The sequence below is a fragment of the Hirundo rustica genome, chromosome 15 (genome assembly GCF_015227805.2).
Source record: "Hirundo rustica isolate bHirRus1 chromosome 15, bHirRus1.pri.v3, whole genome shotgun sequence".
In the NCBI taxonomy this organism is placed as follows: Eukaryota; Metazoa; Chordata; class Aves; order Passeriformes; family Hirundinidae; genus Hirundo; species Hirundo rustica.
This window is the reverse complement of record NC_053464.1, coordinates 2,383,749-2,399,236: the sequence shown is the minus strand read 5'-3', so window position 1 is coordinate 2,399,236 and position 15,488 is coordinate 2,383,749. Positions and strand designations below refer to the sequence as shown.

The following is a 15,488-nucleotide window of genomic DNA, read 5'->3' as shown; positions in this document are numbered from 1 at the left end:
AGATCCTCCCGTCCTAAAGGCAGTTATTTAATTAAGCCAATTTGCCAAAAGCTTCAAAGGGCATTTGTTTTGTTTCCAAAACTCCCCCTGACAAGCAGAGCAGCCATGCAGCCAGGACAGCATTGTGCTGCAGTCAGTCAGAGAACATGAATCCTTTCCATCCAAAACAGCAGCAGAGCACTAAAAAAACTATTTATTACTCTCTTCAAAAAATCTGTTTCATTTCTTTTGGCAAGGATGGTCCTATAATTAACATGCTGCATTTTCATTATGATTCATTCTAAAACAAAGGCACTGTTGAACCCTTTTTAGGGCACGGGACACTTATTTCCCAAACCTAAATAGGATTTGTACATAGATACCAAAGAACACATCCATCGCTTTGGGATTTGAGCATCTTCAGAACATGCAAGCACAGACATTTCCAGGTGCTACTTACAGGTAGTTTTTGTAGCACCAGGAGTTCAAAAATCATCTAAATCTCAATTCTGCAAAGTATTCCTGGCCTTAGAATTAAAGCCATTGCTTGGATTACACACAAACAGTTAAAACACAAGCAAGCTTAGTGTGCCACTTCACAGTCACAGTAATTTCTGGAGTAAATAAAAATACTCTTTACTGTAATAGCAAGAAGGAGGAGGATGAGAAGGAGAACTGAGCACCTACTATTTACAGCCCATGGACACAGTCACAGCAAACTGAAGACACACACAAATGGATTTCAGGTTCCAAACAAAACCAACACGTATTTTCTCCAAACATTCACAAGAAGAAAGGAAAATGCCATTATATTCTGCCATTCCTTATACTCAGCCTTGCAGAATAAACTAGCAATTGTGCTAGTTTGAATTCAGAATTATTTTTTGACATATGGAGGACAAAAGTGTATAGAAACAGATTTTCTAGTTTAAATGTTAATCAAGGTGAAGAATAATTTGACCATTACAAAGTAGATTTGGGCATGCTTTGTGTAGCCTCTTGCATTGAAATTTTAACCCCCTACGGAAATGAGTGAATTTCAAAATTCCCAAATGTGACTTTCCAACAAAATCTTATCTTTTGCCTGATGGTTGGAGCATCCTGGTTTCTTTCAACAAAGTGTTTTTCCCTTGTGGAAGCTGCAGAAGAATTGTCTCCTCTCACTGCTTCCACTCCTGATCCATTTCTCATGAAGGCTGACACAGTTTATCAGGCTCTACGTAATCTTCCAAGTTTCCTGCACTGCCTTTTTTCTAAAGAAACAGACCACCAGCATTTAGTTTCCAGAGCAGAACCCTGCCTGCTTTGACACATTTCTGTATGTCCTTCCAATTACAGGATTCCCAATATAATCACAGCTCGCTGTCAAGCATAAATATTAAGTTTATCTTTTGAGTAAGGGCAAGCTTTGAGGCCTGCAAAAAAGTCTTTTCAGCAGAAAGGCTCCTGTGAACATGCATGATCGGAGTCTATTAAAAAAATTACTGTGACAGAGACATTTCCTTCTGACTGACTGAAGGAAACAGGCATTTCGTAACTTCTACACACCAACATTTCAGTTGGCAGGATTTCCTCCCTCCCAACATCTGAGTCATTTTTTACCTGGGTATTAAAAACCCCAAACTACAAACAGCAGCAGGAAGACACGTGAAAGCAGTCTGAAAATTAGAAAGACGTCATCTCAGTTACATCTATCAGTAAGGACCTGGGAGTTTCTGTCATTCTGACTAACCTGAAACAACACTAAATCTTGTTTTTAATCAATGGAATCCAAAGGAACTGGTGGATCTGTTAGTTTCACACCCAAAACCTTTCAGATAAACTTCTTAGAAATAAACTCCACTCTAACAACAAAAACTGAAGAATTACAAGACTTTAACCAATATCACAGAATCACAGAATAATGAGGTTGGAAGAGACCTCTAAGATCATCAAATCCAACATATGCCTTAACACCTCAACTAGACTATAGCACTAAGTGCCATGTCCAGTCGTTTTTTAAACACATCCAGAGATGGTGACTCCACCACCTCCCTGGGAAGACAATTCCAGTGCTTTATTATTCTTTCAGTGAAAATTTTTTTCCTAATATCTAATATAATTTACCGTTAGTGAAAAAAAGCTTAATTTTCATGGTGTGTTATCACAGTAGAAGATAATGGCACAATTCTGCTCTGAAGGGATCCCATAACACTTAATTTTTGTCAGCTGGCTGATAATCCAGTGCAAGTGCACAGAGAGGCTTTGGGATGTGAAGCAGGAGGAGAGGAGACTGAGCTGTGGTTTGTCCCCACCAAGGCTCTGTTTCTTGCAGCCCTGCAGCCAAACTGAACCTTGATACCTGCATAAACCCCAGCCAAGCGACTATCGCTGCAAAGATCTTCAATGACATTGCACAACTGCAAACAAGACTTAACTCATGTACTAGAAACAGGAAACAACTCAATTTCAGGTGCCAGGAGTAAGAGTTGTGGCAAGAGAGCTTTTTAAGTCACTAAATCTCTTTGACGTATCAGCAAACTCATCTGTGGAGCACCAATTTCCACGGTCATGTTTCAAAACAAAACTGCCTCGGAGACTTTCATTTTACTACGAGTCAGTGAGTTTTGCTATTATGTGTTTCTCTGTATTTACAGCTTTCTTGTGTTGTATTATTACAAAAACACGTACGTCTCTCCTTAGTAAAAATACTGTTTTGGTGCTCCTTATTCATCAGAGAATGGAGCAGCTATGGTTGAGTCTGTAACGTTATTAGGAGTCTCCTGGAAGTGGGAACCAGCCCTGTCTGGAATATGATTTGGACTGGCTACTGGTGTTTGCCAGAGGCATGGTCTGCTAGGAGACAGGCAGCTTGGCAGCCAAGCACGGACAACTCCGTGGATGAGAAGCAAATTAACTGCAAGTCATGTTAAAACAATTCAGGCAGAATTCAGACAGATTGAGAGCCACCACAGAAACAAACAGCACCAGCAGTTTGCTAAAACACACAGAGCTGCAAAGGAATGAGAACATCTTCAGCTGACTTAATTCACAATCAGCAAGCGTATCTAAATCTGGTACTCAGCAAGAGCAACTGGGGGATCTGTTTAAATAAATAGTTGGCTTCATTTTTTTCTCATCGCAATTTTTCCTTACCACAGTTTCCTCACAACACCGAGACAAGTAACGTAACCACATACACTACGTAAGTCTTGCTCTTTAACACAGCTCATTATCGTATTTAATTTACTCAAGATTAATTTCCCACATCAAAATGCCACTCAGTGAACAGCACAGGGAGCAAAAGTGTGAATGTACTTGTCCAAGTCACACGTATTAGACAGACACCCTGCCTGGAAACAACAGTGACAGAATTCACTTCTTTTATAGTTCAACACTAAAAAGTCCCAAGACAACAGGTTATTCTCTTGGTAGAAGTTAAAAATGGTTTTACTGTTTCACTTCTGGTAAGAGTTCCTCCTCCTCTTTAATGGGAGCCTACTCTTACCGAAGCATACATTGCCATGTGGCTATTCTGGCTGAAATAAAGTTGAAAACATGCACTGTCCAAACAAATTAGGCTAATACCATTTAGAGGAAAAAAACTGTTCTGCACTCATAGGCAAAAATCCAGCAGAACAGATCTGGTTTTGCACAGTTAGTGATTGTTTTGAGCCTGTTCAGGTTTTGATGCCAATCCCACTGCTGGTACCAACTCCCAGTGGGGCTTAAACACATACACAGAGGTAAGGAAAACTCATCACCTGCACACAACACTTGGAACTCTGTATCTAAACTCCCTGCTACCTCCTGGAATACTACACTGGCAGCCAGATCAGCTTTTCCGTCAGTTTCTCCCTACATGCAGATTCCATTTCATATCAATGTGAGTATTTTCCTTCAGAGTTTTCAAAATAGTTAGACTGATGTTACTCAGAATCTTCAGTCTTCAAAAAGACATCCCCAAAAACCCCCAACCAACCATTAATGTTGCAAAGCTCATAACAAGGTATTAAAATAAGCAACCATTTCCTTCTCATCTCTTTATAGATTCAGTATGACTGAACAACTTAATCTTTTTCTGAGGCATACAGAGCCCAATAATGTTTGATTAAACTGTGCCTGCCTTTCAGAAGCAAAGCTGAACTTGGGGTAGGTTTAATGGTTATATAAAGAAAACTACTTTGAAAGGAGCCCCCAGCAAACTGCATCTTCACTGCAGCTTAACAATACCTTCTGCACATTATCAGCCAAGCACAAATCCAGATTTTTTTCCTTAATTTCTACTGCTGGGTACCAGAATATTCTTTTTGGAGTGACAGGACTCTGAAGTTACTGAAGAAAAGGTGATTCCTTTAACAGAATTGTGTGAGATAGCATTATAGCCTGGAAACACATGGAAAAGGAAACTCTCAAGAGTCCCCCCATCTGAATGGGATGTTACCCCTTCTTAAGGGAAAGAACAGAAGCACCAGTTGGGGGAATCACTGTCCAAAACTCTTAGCACAGGGCAAAGAGGAAGCCTGAGCACCATACAAAATAACTGGGAACTTCCCAACATTTTCTTCTAACTTTCCACAGGCTTTGACAGCCGTACTAGGACACGGAGAATGCGTCTCAGCAAGAGACTCTAACAACTCATCGAAAGAAACACAACCACGAAGAACAACAGGAAGGTTTCATCTCCACTTGGAAAAGATGAGCTCCCACAGCAACAGGAGAGTGTTAGGCATGAGCATGTCCCCAGTGAAGTGCTCATTCCTGAGGAAGCATTGACCATCTGTGAGCTTTGCTACTGCTTATCACATCCAACAACCTTAAAAAAACCCAAACCTCTAACAAGATGTTCTAGATGGTTTGAACACAATTTCTTAATGGACTCAACAAAAAACATGGTACAACACAAAAGGGCAATTCATTACTGCTGGAAATGACTGACAAGATGATCCACTCTTCGACTCACATCAAGTAATAATTGTTCAAAGACAAATCCTTTCCTCCTTAAAGCTGATTTCATAAAGAACTTCAACCCTGTCTGTCATGGGTTAACAGTTTGTTTTTTAGTTAAAGAGGAATACTGCCCTGTATGGAATACTGTCCATTACAGAGCCCAATAAAAATTCTCCTTGTAGTGTCATCCAAGGAAACAGGGCCACAACGCCACAACTGCAAGCAAAATTGTTAAAAGAAAGGAGGCTGCCAGTGAAGGGAACAGAGATATATACACAGTATCATGGAAGAGAAGGTTCCTCAGAGGTTTCCAGGTATCTCAGCCAGTCAAAAATCACCCTTTTTTGGGAGCATCATGTGAAATCTATGAAATCTTTGCTTACTCATGAGGAAGTATTTTGCTTTAATCTCTCCCTGCCAATGGAAGAATAATTGTCTTGACATCAGCACCTTCTTGCCCTCTGACACTGGGAATTAGCTGTTTTCCACTCCTGTTTGAATAGGTTAGGAGTAAAGTTTATCCCCACCTTTGGTTCATGCAAGCACAGGAACATGAGCTTCAGTCACCCTGCTCAGTTCTGCCTTAAAACAGCCAACTCCAGACCAAAATTAACAATCATGGCTGACAATGATCCAGATGAAATGAACTGAATTGCAGTTTCTGAGATCAGGTGAAGGGACCAGATTCTGGATATTTTTCCTTCCTTTTCTCTTAGTAGAAAGAATGCTTATATAAACACACCACAAGAAACTAAACCAGCAAGAGGAATGGATTGATTAGTCACATACTAAAAAGGGATTAGGACCAACCACCACAGAAGCAAGGTCTTGCCCAACAAAACTGGTCCCAAACCATAAAGGGTCACAAGTTCCCCATACTGCATATAAACACACTGAATTGAGAAAAATGGGCTACTGAGCTGTACTTGAACAAGGTTAGTCAGAGATGCACATCACTTATTCTTAACGTAATTAGATGATCTTGCTTTTAAAAGTTCTTCTGGGTATTTTTTCTGCATTCGTATTTCACAGCTCTTTCTTTCCCTTAGGATGATGTTGCTACAGTCATCACCTAGAGAATTTCCTTCCAGCCTTGATACAGTTTTTCAAGCAGGATGGCCGCTACATTTTAAGCCCTTGAGTCAAATTGGGCACGTTCAGTATCAGGTAGATCAGCTGCCTCACCACTTTTATTACAGCTCTTTAAAGCTTTTAAGCTGTACACATTAAGTGGTAAACACCAGGGAATCAGGAGGTAAAAAAACAAACTAACCCACATTTCCCTTCAGCAGAAATTTCAGTTTCAGAAGAACAGACAACCTAACTGAAGTGTTTCTTTACTTTTCTTAAAAGCTTTCCTGAAGTATCAATAAGAAAAAGCTAACACACAATCATGGCTGATAATCCTGTTAGGACAATAAACTGAGGGATGGGGAGAGACTGGAAAAGGACACCAGTCCTCAAATGCTGACTAACGAAAATGGCAAAAATAAAGAATGCTGCTGCTTGGCACAAGAAAATTCAGGGAGCAAGTATTTGTTCCAAACTGAAAACACAAATTCTTTGTGTAAAACACTGAGCTCACACGCTCTCTTTACTAAGAGAAAAATAAGATGTACATAAAGCAAAACTTTTTAAAAGAAACATGCTTTTAAACTTCATCTTATTCAACAAGAGATGGAGCCCTGGAAAACACCACTTTTCTCATTTTACTTGGCCAAGTTTTAAAAATTATTTTCTTTTAAGTGTACCTTCAAAGAAGCACCATTTTATCACTTATGCTCTGTCATCAAACAGTCCTTTCACTATTCTTTTCCGAAGTATTGCTCAAACCAGCTTTACTGTGCTTCTTGCACATTTGCAAACTGAGGCAGTCCCCTTCTCCTGAGCTGGTGAATCCATTTGCAGGTGGCAACAAGCTAAGCCGGGAGTCCCTGAAATCTGGAATTTGTCTGAGATCTGGCCTGTTCTTTACCAGATTTGTTTAAAATAAATCAAGACCTGACAGAACCTCCCCCACCCATCTCACACAGACTCTGTCAGCAAGTCCTTTGCTTTGGGGTAATTCTATTTCAGTTAGTTCACATAGAAAAATCAGAAGTTTCACACAAAACTGAGTAGTGACTAGGAAAAATCCACTCCCAAGAACTTAGGTATCTGTAAGTTCACAGAAATAAACCAGATAAATAGAATTCCTCACTCTTCCCACAAATTTCAAAGGAAAACAAAAGAAAGATAAGCTAACTCTCTTCAGTGCAGACCAATCAGCTTCCACACAACAAATTAGCTGTCTCCAGCCTCCAAAACAGTTATGTCAACTTTCAGATGCTCTGACCTTCACTCATAACACAAGTATCTCTTCCTTAAGCAGAAGCATCTCTTCAGTGCAGAGAATGCTTTTTATGGTTTTCATTTAAAAAAAAGAAAGAAAGAAAAAAAAAATATATATATAAAAACTATAGAGTACTCCACAGTGATTTCAGAGTACAGGACACATGCTTTCATGTCAGACAACGCAAGTTTTTCCACAATTACTAACACATCAATGAATTAACATTTACATGTTAATAAACTACAGTGATACAGTGACAACAGCTACTGATGAAGGAATAGATAAAATATCAGAGATAAAAATTGACCTTTTTCTACATATCAGAACACGGTGGGTTTGCCATCAAAGTTTCATGAAGGAACTGTACTGAAACAACCCAGACAAGATAAGGCACAGTGCAGGAGGAGCAGCAGTCAAAACACTGCTCTAAGCTCACACCTGGAAAACAAAGAACTAAAAACCAGTAACTGTATCAAACAGGGAGCCAGAGCAGTGCCCTGTGACAGAGGCAGGTACTTCCAGGTATATATTCCCTGCCCTGATCCTCAAAGGCCACCAAATTAGGCTCTTTCCCTTGCCTTTCACAGTTTGCATTAGCTTGGCAATCTATGTGAGATTTGATGTTTCCAGATCAGTTCCTCCATATTTAAAAAACATTCACTGCACAGCTGCTGACAGTGGTCCTTGACAAGAGGAGCAATTGCTGCACCTCTCCCTTCAGTCTCCAAGTGTTCACATTGCTTTACAAGATGGCGTTGTCTGGCAGCTAAACTGAGATCCTGCACACGAGAAATCATCTGCTTCCTTTCTGCAGGATTATGCTACTCTTTTCTAATTCACCCTGCTAAGATATTCTCCAACTTTTAGCTTCAAGGATGTCTTTTTCAACAAGTGCTTTCATTTTTGATTACATGAGAAGTACTGCTTCAATTATCTCCTTTTCACAATACCACCGGTGCCTGAAATGGGTAACTACAGACTCAAGAAAGCACATCCTTTAGTTCTGTCCCAGAAAAGGATCTACTGCGTTTTCTAAACACCTGTAGGGAGGAAAACAAGTGTAACAAATAGAACACAGTAAATGGCATGTACATACTTTAGTAATTGCTCCTGTCTGTGCTGTGTTCAGCCCGGTGTGCCCAGCCATCTGTGGAGATACTTGGGTTAAAGTCTCTGCCAGCACACTGCCTGCATTCCCCTGCATGGCAGGGGCAGAATATTGCATTCCTGCTCCCCTTCCTCTTCCAGCTGCCCCAAGAGATCCATTCATTACCTGCCCTTGTCCTTGCTGAGGCTGATTCATTAAATTGTGACCAGAATTACTGTTGAGAAGGCTCTGGTGTGTCTGACTGAAATTAGTATTCATACATATCCCAGGTCCAGTCTGTGATGTTGCAGGGCTGCTCGTCACCATTCCCACTTGTTTTTGTGCTTGAGAGTTCAGAGTTTGGGATGCAGGTGTGGTAGGACCAGAGGTGCTGGCTGCTTGCTTGGCCAGGCCCGGAGCAGAGGAGTCTCCTGGGTTCAGCGGGCTCTTCCCCATGGCACCCAGATTGCCGATGTTCGCGCTGTTCGGCTGCCCTTGGACCTGACCACCAACTCCCTGCTGCACGGGGCTGCTCGAGTTCACATTGCCAATTCCTGGGTTTAAGGAAGGGCCGCTGCTTCCCCTCAGAAGTTCAGAAAGTTGCTTGTGTTTGGAAGCCGCATCTGGAACGAGGTTCCCGCCGCTGTTTAAAAGGCCCAACTCGCCATTGGGGATCAGCTCATCAGGAAGATCATTTTCCAAGTCAAACAAAGATCCAAAATCTACAAGTTAAAACAGAAACACGGGTGAGAAAACATGACAAACGAGTAGCTAAAATATTTACCTTTGCTACTTTGTACCAGCGTTAACAATGACAGGCATTCAGGATGTCTTTACCCAAGACTGAGAAGTGAGTGAGGGTCCCCCTGAAAAGAGCTCCAGAGCCTTTCAGAGCACACTCAACTATGCAGGGTACAGCACTGGGCAATAAACAGGTTTTCTGGCAAGAATTTTGACAAAACAAAGCTTAAGAAAACTAAGGTGGCATGAATACAATGATCTAATCTAATGCTTAAATCTCCCTTGTTCTGGCTAAAAGATGAAGGCAGAAATAACATCAGATTTTTTTCCTCCTGATTTACTCTCCCAAAAGAGCAATTACATCACCTTTTCCAACCTCCTCTGTAATCCTGAGCCACCGCATTTCACCCAGCAATTCTACCTCAACCCTGTCATTTATGTGCCAAAGAACATCTTCCAGCACTGCTTCAAAACTTCACCAAAGAGCAGCAGTGATTTCCTCAGCAGTCTCACATATAAAGACATTTAAAATCAGTTTCTAGTCATTGATTTGTACCATGATCTGCTGCCTCAGAAGATCCCGAAAGACACTCAGCATCTTCTCCTTGTAATGCCTCTTGAATCGAGTCACTGCTCGATTCCTGAACAGCTCAAATAATTCAAATTGCTCTGTAAGTGCCCAGCCCTCATTTATCATGCCCAATATTGACAGAGGTAATCCACACACTCTCCAGATGAGCAAAATAAATCAATCAAATCTTCATTAAGCCACTTGAAGGAACAGCTCTGCCTGGCTGCAACATCCAGACTAATAAAAAAATGGTGGGGCTTTTTTTTTTCCTTTTAAGGGACCAACTCAGGTTCACTAAAGTATTTTATTGCATATCATAAGCAGCATCTATGTAACAAGGTTGTTACTTCACTGCATATAGGTACTTCCATGTGAAAATGAAAGTTACATATTTGAAGACATAAGGACAGGCACATACAGCAATATTTATAAACATCTAAGCAGACCAGCCTCAATACACCAGAATAGCTGTTCAAACACACAACATGTCTTGGAAGAATTTTCCAGTCCAAGGATGTGAACTAAAACAATCACTTCTCACTGTAACATAAATGTGTGGAAACTTTATTTTGCCCCCCAAGCCAGCCCTGACAAACCCCAGTCTTTTCACCGAGCAACAAACAACATTTTTTCCAGGTTAGAGCAAAGAAAAGTTCTTTACTAAAGAAGGACATTCCAAAAGCTTCATTGTTTTAAAGTTTAATTCACTCTTCAACCACAAAAAGTTGGTGCAAGACCCAGGCTGCAAAAATTATGTAAGATGGTACACTGAAAAGAAACAACAAACCTCAAGCAACACATAAACTGTATCACAAAGCACAGATCCATCACCAAGTACACTTTAATACCATGCATTTCATCAGCACGTGCATTTCCAATTCAACCTAACTGAAGAAAAATTAATAAAAATGGTCACATTGCAGACTTGCAATGACTAGTGAATTACACAAACAGGCACAGTAAACAAAGACAAAACCATTAAATTCTGGCTGTTTTGAGGTGCTCAAAGCACCACGTCCTTCAGGGGCCCCCACCCTGCCATCATCACCTACTGAGTCAATAATCCTTCCAGGACTGCACGATATACACCCCGCTCAGAACAGAGCCCCTGCTCCCTTCCAAGCAGGCAAGGACCAAGCTAACATTTCATTGAGCAAGATTCATTAAAGTAGTTTTAATTTCTCTTACTTGTTGCCTTTCCTTTCAGGTCTTTAGTTCACCTTTCCTGCTTGTCTTATAGAAAAATTCCTGGTGTACCTTTGACTCTGCCATCGCTTCATCTCTCCTCTTCTTTCCCACACAACCACTCCACACTGACCATGCTGCAGTCTGCCACTTCCTGTGCACTTTGGTTCTACTTTCCCTCTTCCAAGATTTCCCTATTTCAGCCCAAAATAATGGGAGGCTCTGCCACTGGTGGTGGCTGCAGCTGGAGCCTGACCAAAGCCATCTGCCTGTGCATCACCGGGGGTGGGACACGGGGCCAGGGCCGAGGCTTCGCCTTGGTTCAACTGCTCTCCCCAAGTTCAAGGTTTACAGTTCAAGGTTTACTTGTTCACACAACTTCTGTAAATCCCACAGAAAGGTGCTCTTCCAAGCTGCTGCACCAAAATTAACATTTCGTGGACAATAGACTTGTGAGTGCAAGAATAGAAGAGACAAAACACAAGGGGGGAAATGTTGCTGTGGCTTAAAGAGTAGTTTTTTCCAGCTCTGTTTCAAAATGGGATGCTGGAGTATAAATGCTCAATTTGGTTTTTTTTTGCTTGGCTGGCTGGACTCTCAGTCTTGCCAGAGCCAAGAACTGGAAATGTTTCTGCAGTTTACAAAAAAGGGTGAAGAAAGCATTTGGGAATACTGCCACTTAAAACCTGAAATAATCTACCACTCCTAAGCTCCTGTAAGAAGGCTGTACATTAAGGTTAGACGTGGAAATGTACAGCTCTGCCAGCAGGAAAATAAAAAGCAGGTAAACAACTTAACACAATGGTCCCGTAAAAATTCACCAAGAATTCAATTGTTCATGCAATGATTAATCATCTTCTTTTATATTTCATCAGAGTCATGCACATTAAAAACAGCAACACAAGGCACATTTTACAACGGTTATAAAATACAACAGAAAACAGAAATCTACTTGAGCATGTCTGCAACAAATCCATAAAGATAAGAGATTGTCTTGGCAGTTATAAAAAGAATAAATATATTTACACACACATAAAAATCTGCCATAATAAGAACACGGTCCATTTTCTACTGACAGAGAAATGAAAAGCAACTGCAGTCCCTCCATCCTCACAGGAAGAACAGAATTGATCCCATTCCCAATGCTTCAACTGCTTCTCAAAGGCAGCTACCAAGAGGCTAAAAACTGAGGGATGCCTTTGCCTTTACACGCAGTTACCTGAAGCAATGGTCAGGGAACAACTTTGCTGAGAAGTCCCACCGAGCTTTAAGCTGCTCCACCTTCAAACCTGCCATGCACCCAGCACACGTCAGAGCAGGAAAAGGGGTCTGGATTTTAAAGGAGAACAGATTCCCTAGGCCTGTAAGGCACATACCTCTAATTCAGGGCTCAGGAAGCAGCAGAGCTGACTAAGGCTGCGTCGTGTCCTGTCTCTAACGTGGCACTTCTGATCCTAAACCTCATTCCTTTCATTACCTCTGTCACATAAACCCAAACGTCCACTTAACAGCACAGCACCAAAAAACCAGAGATTACGTTTTCTGGAAGGCATGGACAAGCACCAGGCCAGCACCACACCCCCACTCTTTCCAAAGGGCTCCTTTTCCAATTTGAGCATTGTGCATTCTTTGAGCAGCTATTTTCACACATAGAGGATAATCACACTTGAGACACTTTCTCACCTAATTTCAGTCTTATGAGCTTAAATGTCACAGTTTTCTGTCTGGACAACACTTTCAGTGACCAGAATTTAAAAAAACAAAAATATGTTCTGTTTCCTTCTAGGCCTTCTCAGAAGAAAAAAGCCCAAAACTAGGCTGCATCCTGAAGGCAGAACATTCTAATCTATACAACTGCTTGTGACTGTTACCATGAGACTTTCCTAATATACATATTCAATCAATTAACTTGTTTCAATGTCACCATTTTTTCCCCTTTAGCTCAGCCTGGAGAGGTGACAAACATCCTAAGGTGTTTCATTATGTGACTTATTATCTCAAATGTATCTCACAGCAAGCAGGAGGAGAACCATCAAACTCAGTTTCATTTTTTTACAGCGTAATCTTTGCTTGAGACGTGACTGGGAGTTTTCCTGTCACAAACTGACTGCTGGTGGCATAGAGCAGACACCGAAGTCCAGCACACAAGCAGTATTTTCACCGTGCCTTTCTTTCATGCCAACATAGCTGTTACATTTCACTGAGCCCAATTTTGTTTTGTAAGGCTTCTTTCAATCATGCCAGACCCCAGAAGACAAAGCCTCAACAGTTCAGAGCTCCAGCCGTTCCCTAAAATTCACTGTCAGGTAGCTCCCCTCAATAGCCACACTGTGTGGCACAGCCAGCAATTACCACATCCATTCCAACTTCCTTTCAAGGTTTGAGGATTCTGTAATTTATTGTTTCACAAAAGACAATTATTGCATTTTAGAACGATTAAACAACGCAATCATGGGAAATGTAAAATTTACAGTAAGGAAACTTGAGATTTGTGTCTTTCCCTAACAGGACACGGAAAGCCTGGGAACTGACACGCATCTGACCTTGACTTTCAGCAGAGCAGCATCACTTCTTCCAAACACCATGTTTAACAACCAGGTTGAGAATGATGAGGGACCCAGCTGGGTTAATGAGACCCTGATGGCTGGGTGGAGAGCGGTGAGAAGGAATGAGATCCGACACAGAGGATCTGGATAAGTCTCAACAATTTATGGCTTGAATAATAAGAGATCGAATATTTAACAAGATTTCTACCTGCATGATCATTTAAACTACTTACACTTGGGATGAGAAAGGAATACAGTCTGGCTTGCTCATTCCTAAGTCACTGGACTGGTGAAAACTCAAATATGTTGATATGAACGTCACCTTTTGGAATTCCTTGGGATTTGTCTCCAGAAAATTCATTGGAATCATCATCATGGCTCTCTCCTGTTGACAGGCCCTCAGTCACTCAGGATGGAAGGGACATCAGGTGCAGCCCAGCCCTCCACCTCCTCTCAAAGGGCGCATGCTCCAGCCCCCAATCTCCTGAGCAGCCTTTCACTGAACTCATTCCAGCTTCTCCACGATCTTCCCCGTGATGGATAGGAGGCTGAACAGTCTCTAGCTGACTGTATTTTTTAACCCTTTTTGAAAATGGGTTTAACACTCGCCTTCTCTTGCTTTCCTGTGGCTGGGATTTTAGAGACAGCTCCTAGTATCCCTCGCAGTCCATTTTGGTGAGACTTCAGCAACTAAGTGACTTTTTAAAACTGAAGCTTGTTACACAAACAAACAATGAAACTAATGAAAAAAATCTGTTCTCTTCTAACCTCTACTGCAATACTACCTGCATTCCTGACTCAGCTCCACCAGCAGACACATGAGCCAGGAGGGAGAAGATGCACATATCTACATCCTTTATACCACCACTGAGGTGTGATAACTGCCACCTGATACAGGAATAGCCACCTGTTCTGTCCCTGTCCTCCTCCTCACCTCCATGAAAAGAGCGTAGTATAAACTGAGATCCTTCCCTGGTCACACCAGCTTTAGTCCCCAGCCTCTCTCTCCATTTCCATGTTTTGTATCACGATGTCATAACCTCAAGGTTCTCCCTGCTGTACTTGTCCAGGTGGTCTCCACCAGCTCTCTTTTGCTGTGTTCATAGTGACAACACCACCTGTGTTAAAAATCTAGAAAAACCTGAGACACTGGTTTATTTCAGAAATAATTAGTAGGTTTGGGGATTATTCTACCCTTTCATAAAAATAAATCACAGATTACTTGAATGTTTCCCTATCAATTAGGAAGTAGTATATGAGAGCACATTAAATGGCCCTTGCACCTGGCACTAAGGTTTATATAAAGAAGCAAATATGAAAAATATCCAGATAAGAAGCTAGTATTTAATCTCTCCCCACAGGCCTGAGGTAAATAAAGCCAAGGTAACCCCAAAATGTTCTGCAGAAGCAGCCTAAGAAGAGTGCTCACACTGGTCTGCTCTTAAAAGCATCAGATGGCAAATGATGGATTGCCTTTGCCTTCCTCTGCCCCTCTCCAAAACCATTCTTCGTCTTAATTGTTTACCAAGGTAATTTTCCACTATTTTGACACAGTTGCCATGTCTGCTCTTGTGAATAAATAAATTCCACCCAGCAGCATCCACAAGACACTCATGGCTACCGTGCCAGTGCACATGGCTACCAGGCTAACCCTCTAACAGACCAGAAGGCTTCAGTAAATTTATTTACCAAAAGAAGAGAAACCTGGACAGAAGGAAGAGGAGGCAATCTGCCTATGGACTGGGAGACACCACACCGGGAACATCAGCTTCTCATTCACAAGATCATCCTGATGAAGAAATACTTTAAGGTTCTTGGAGCACATTAACATTAATAGAAGCGAGCCTGCCTTCTCATCCTATCACAAACACACATCATGCCTCTCGCCCAAATTTAACAGCTGACAGAACATTTAAGTTCAGAATGACCCTTTTAAAAGGAATCGTCTGAGAGTCTGGTCGTTAATAGTGGCCACTTGCTTAAGTCAGCATGAAATGCACAGTCTGTACCAAGCCAGTGTCTGCTTGTGCCTGCCCTGAGCTGGCTCCCACAGCTGCCAGACCCACAGCCTCCCTTATGGCTGTGCCACCCTCACTGCCCACCTGGAAAGGGAATCAG

At 41.6% G+C, this 15,488-nt stretch overlaps 1 protein-coding gene across 4 annotated transcripts in view; it reads right to left on the bottom strand.

Annotated features, from left to right (window-relative positions):
* CREBBP (CREB binding protein) overlaps window positions 1–15,488 on the bottom strand; it is a 95,555-nt gene that overhangs the window by 72,994 nt on the left and 7,073 nt on the right. For 3 of the 4 annotated variants that reach the window (XM_040078712.2, XM_040078715.2, XM_040078713.2), the window contains exon 2: window positions 8,337–9,049. In XM_040078712.2, the coding sequence (XP_039934646.1) occupies window positions 8,337–9,049 (713 nt within the window). The remainder of the gene's footprint in view (window positions 1–8,336; window positions 9,050–15,488) is intronic. The other variant, XM_040078714.2, reaches the window with a different exon arrangement.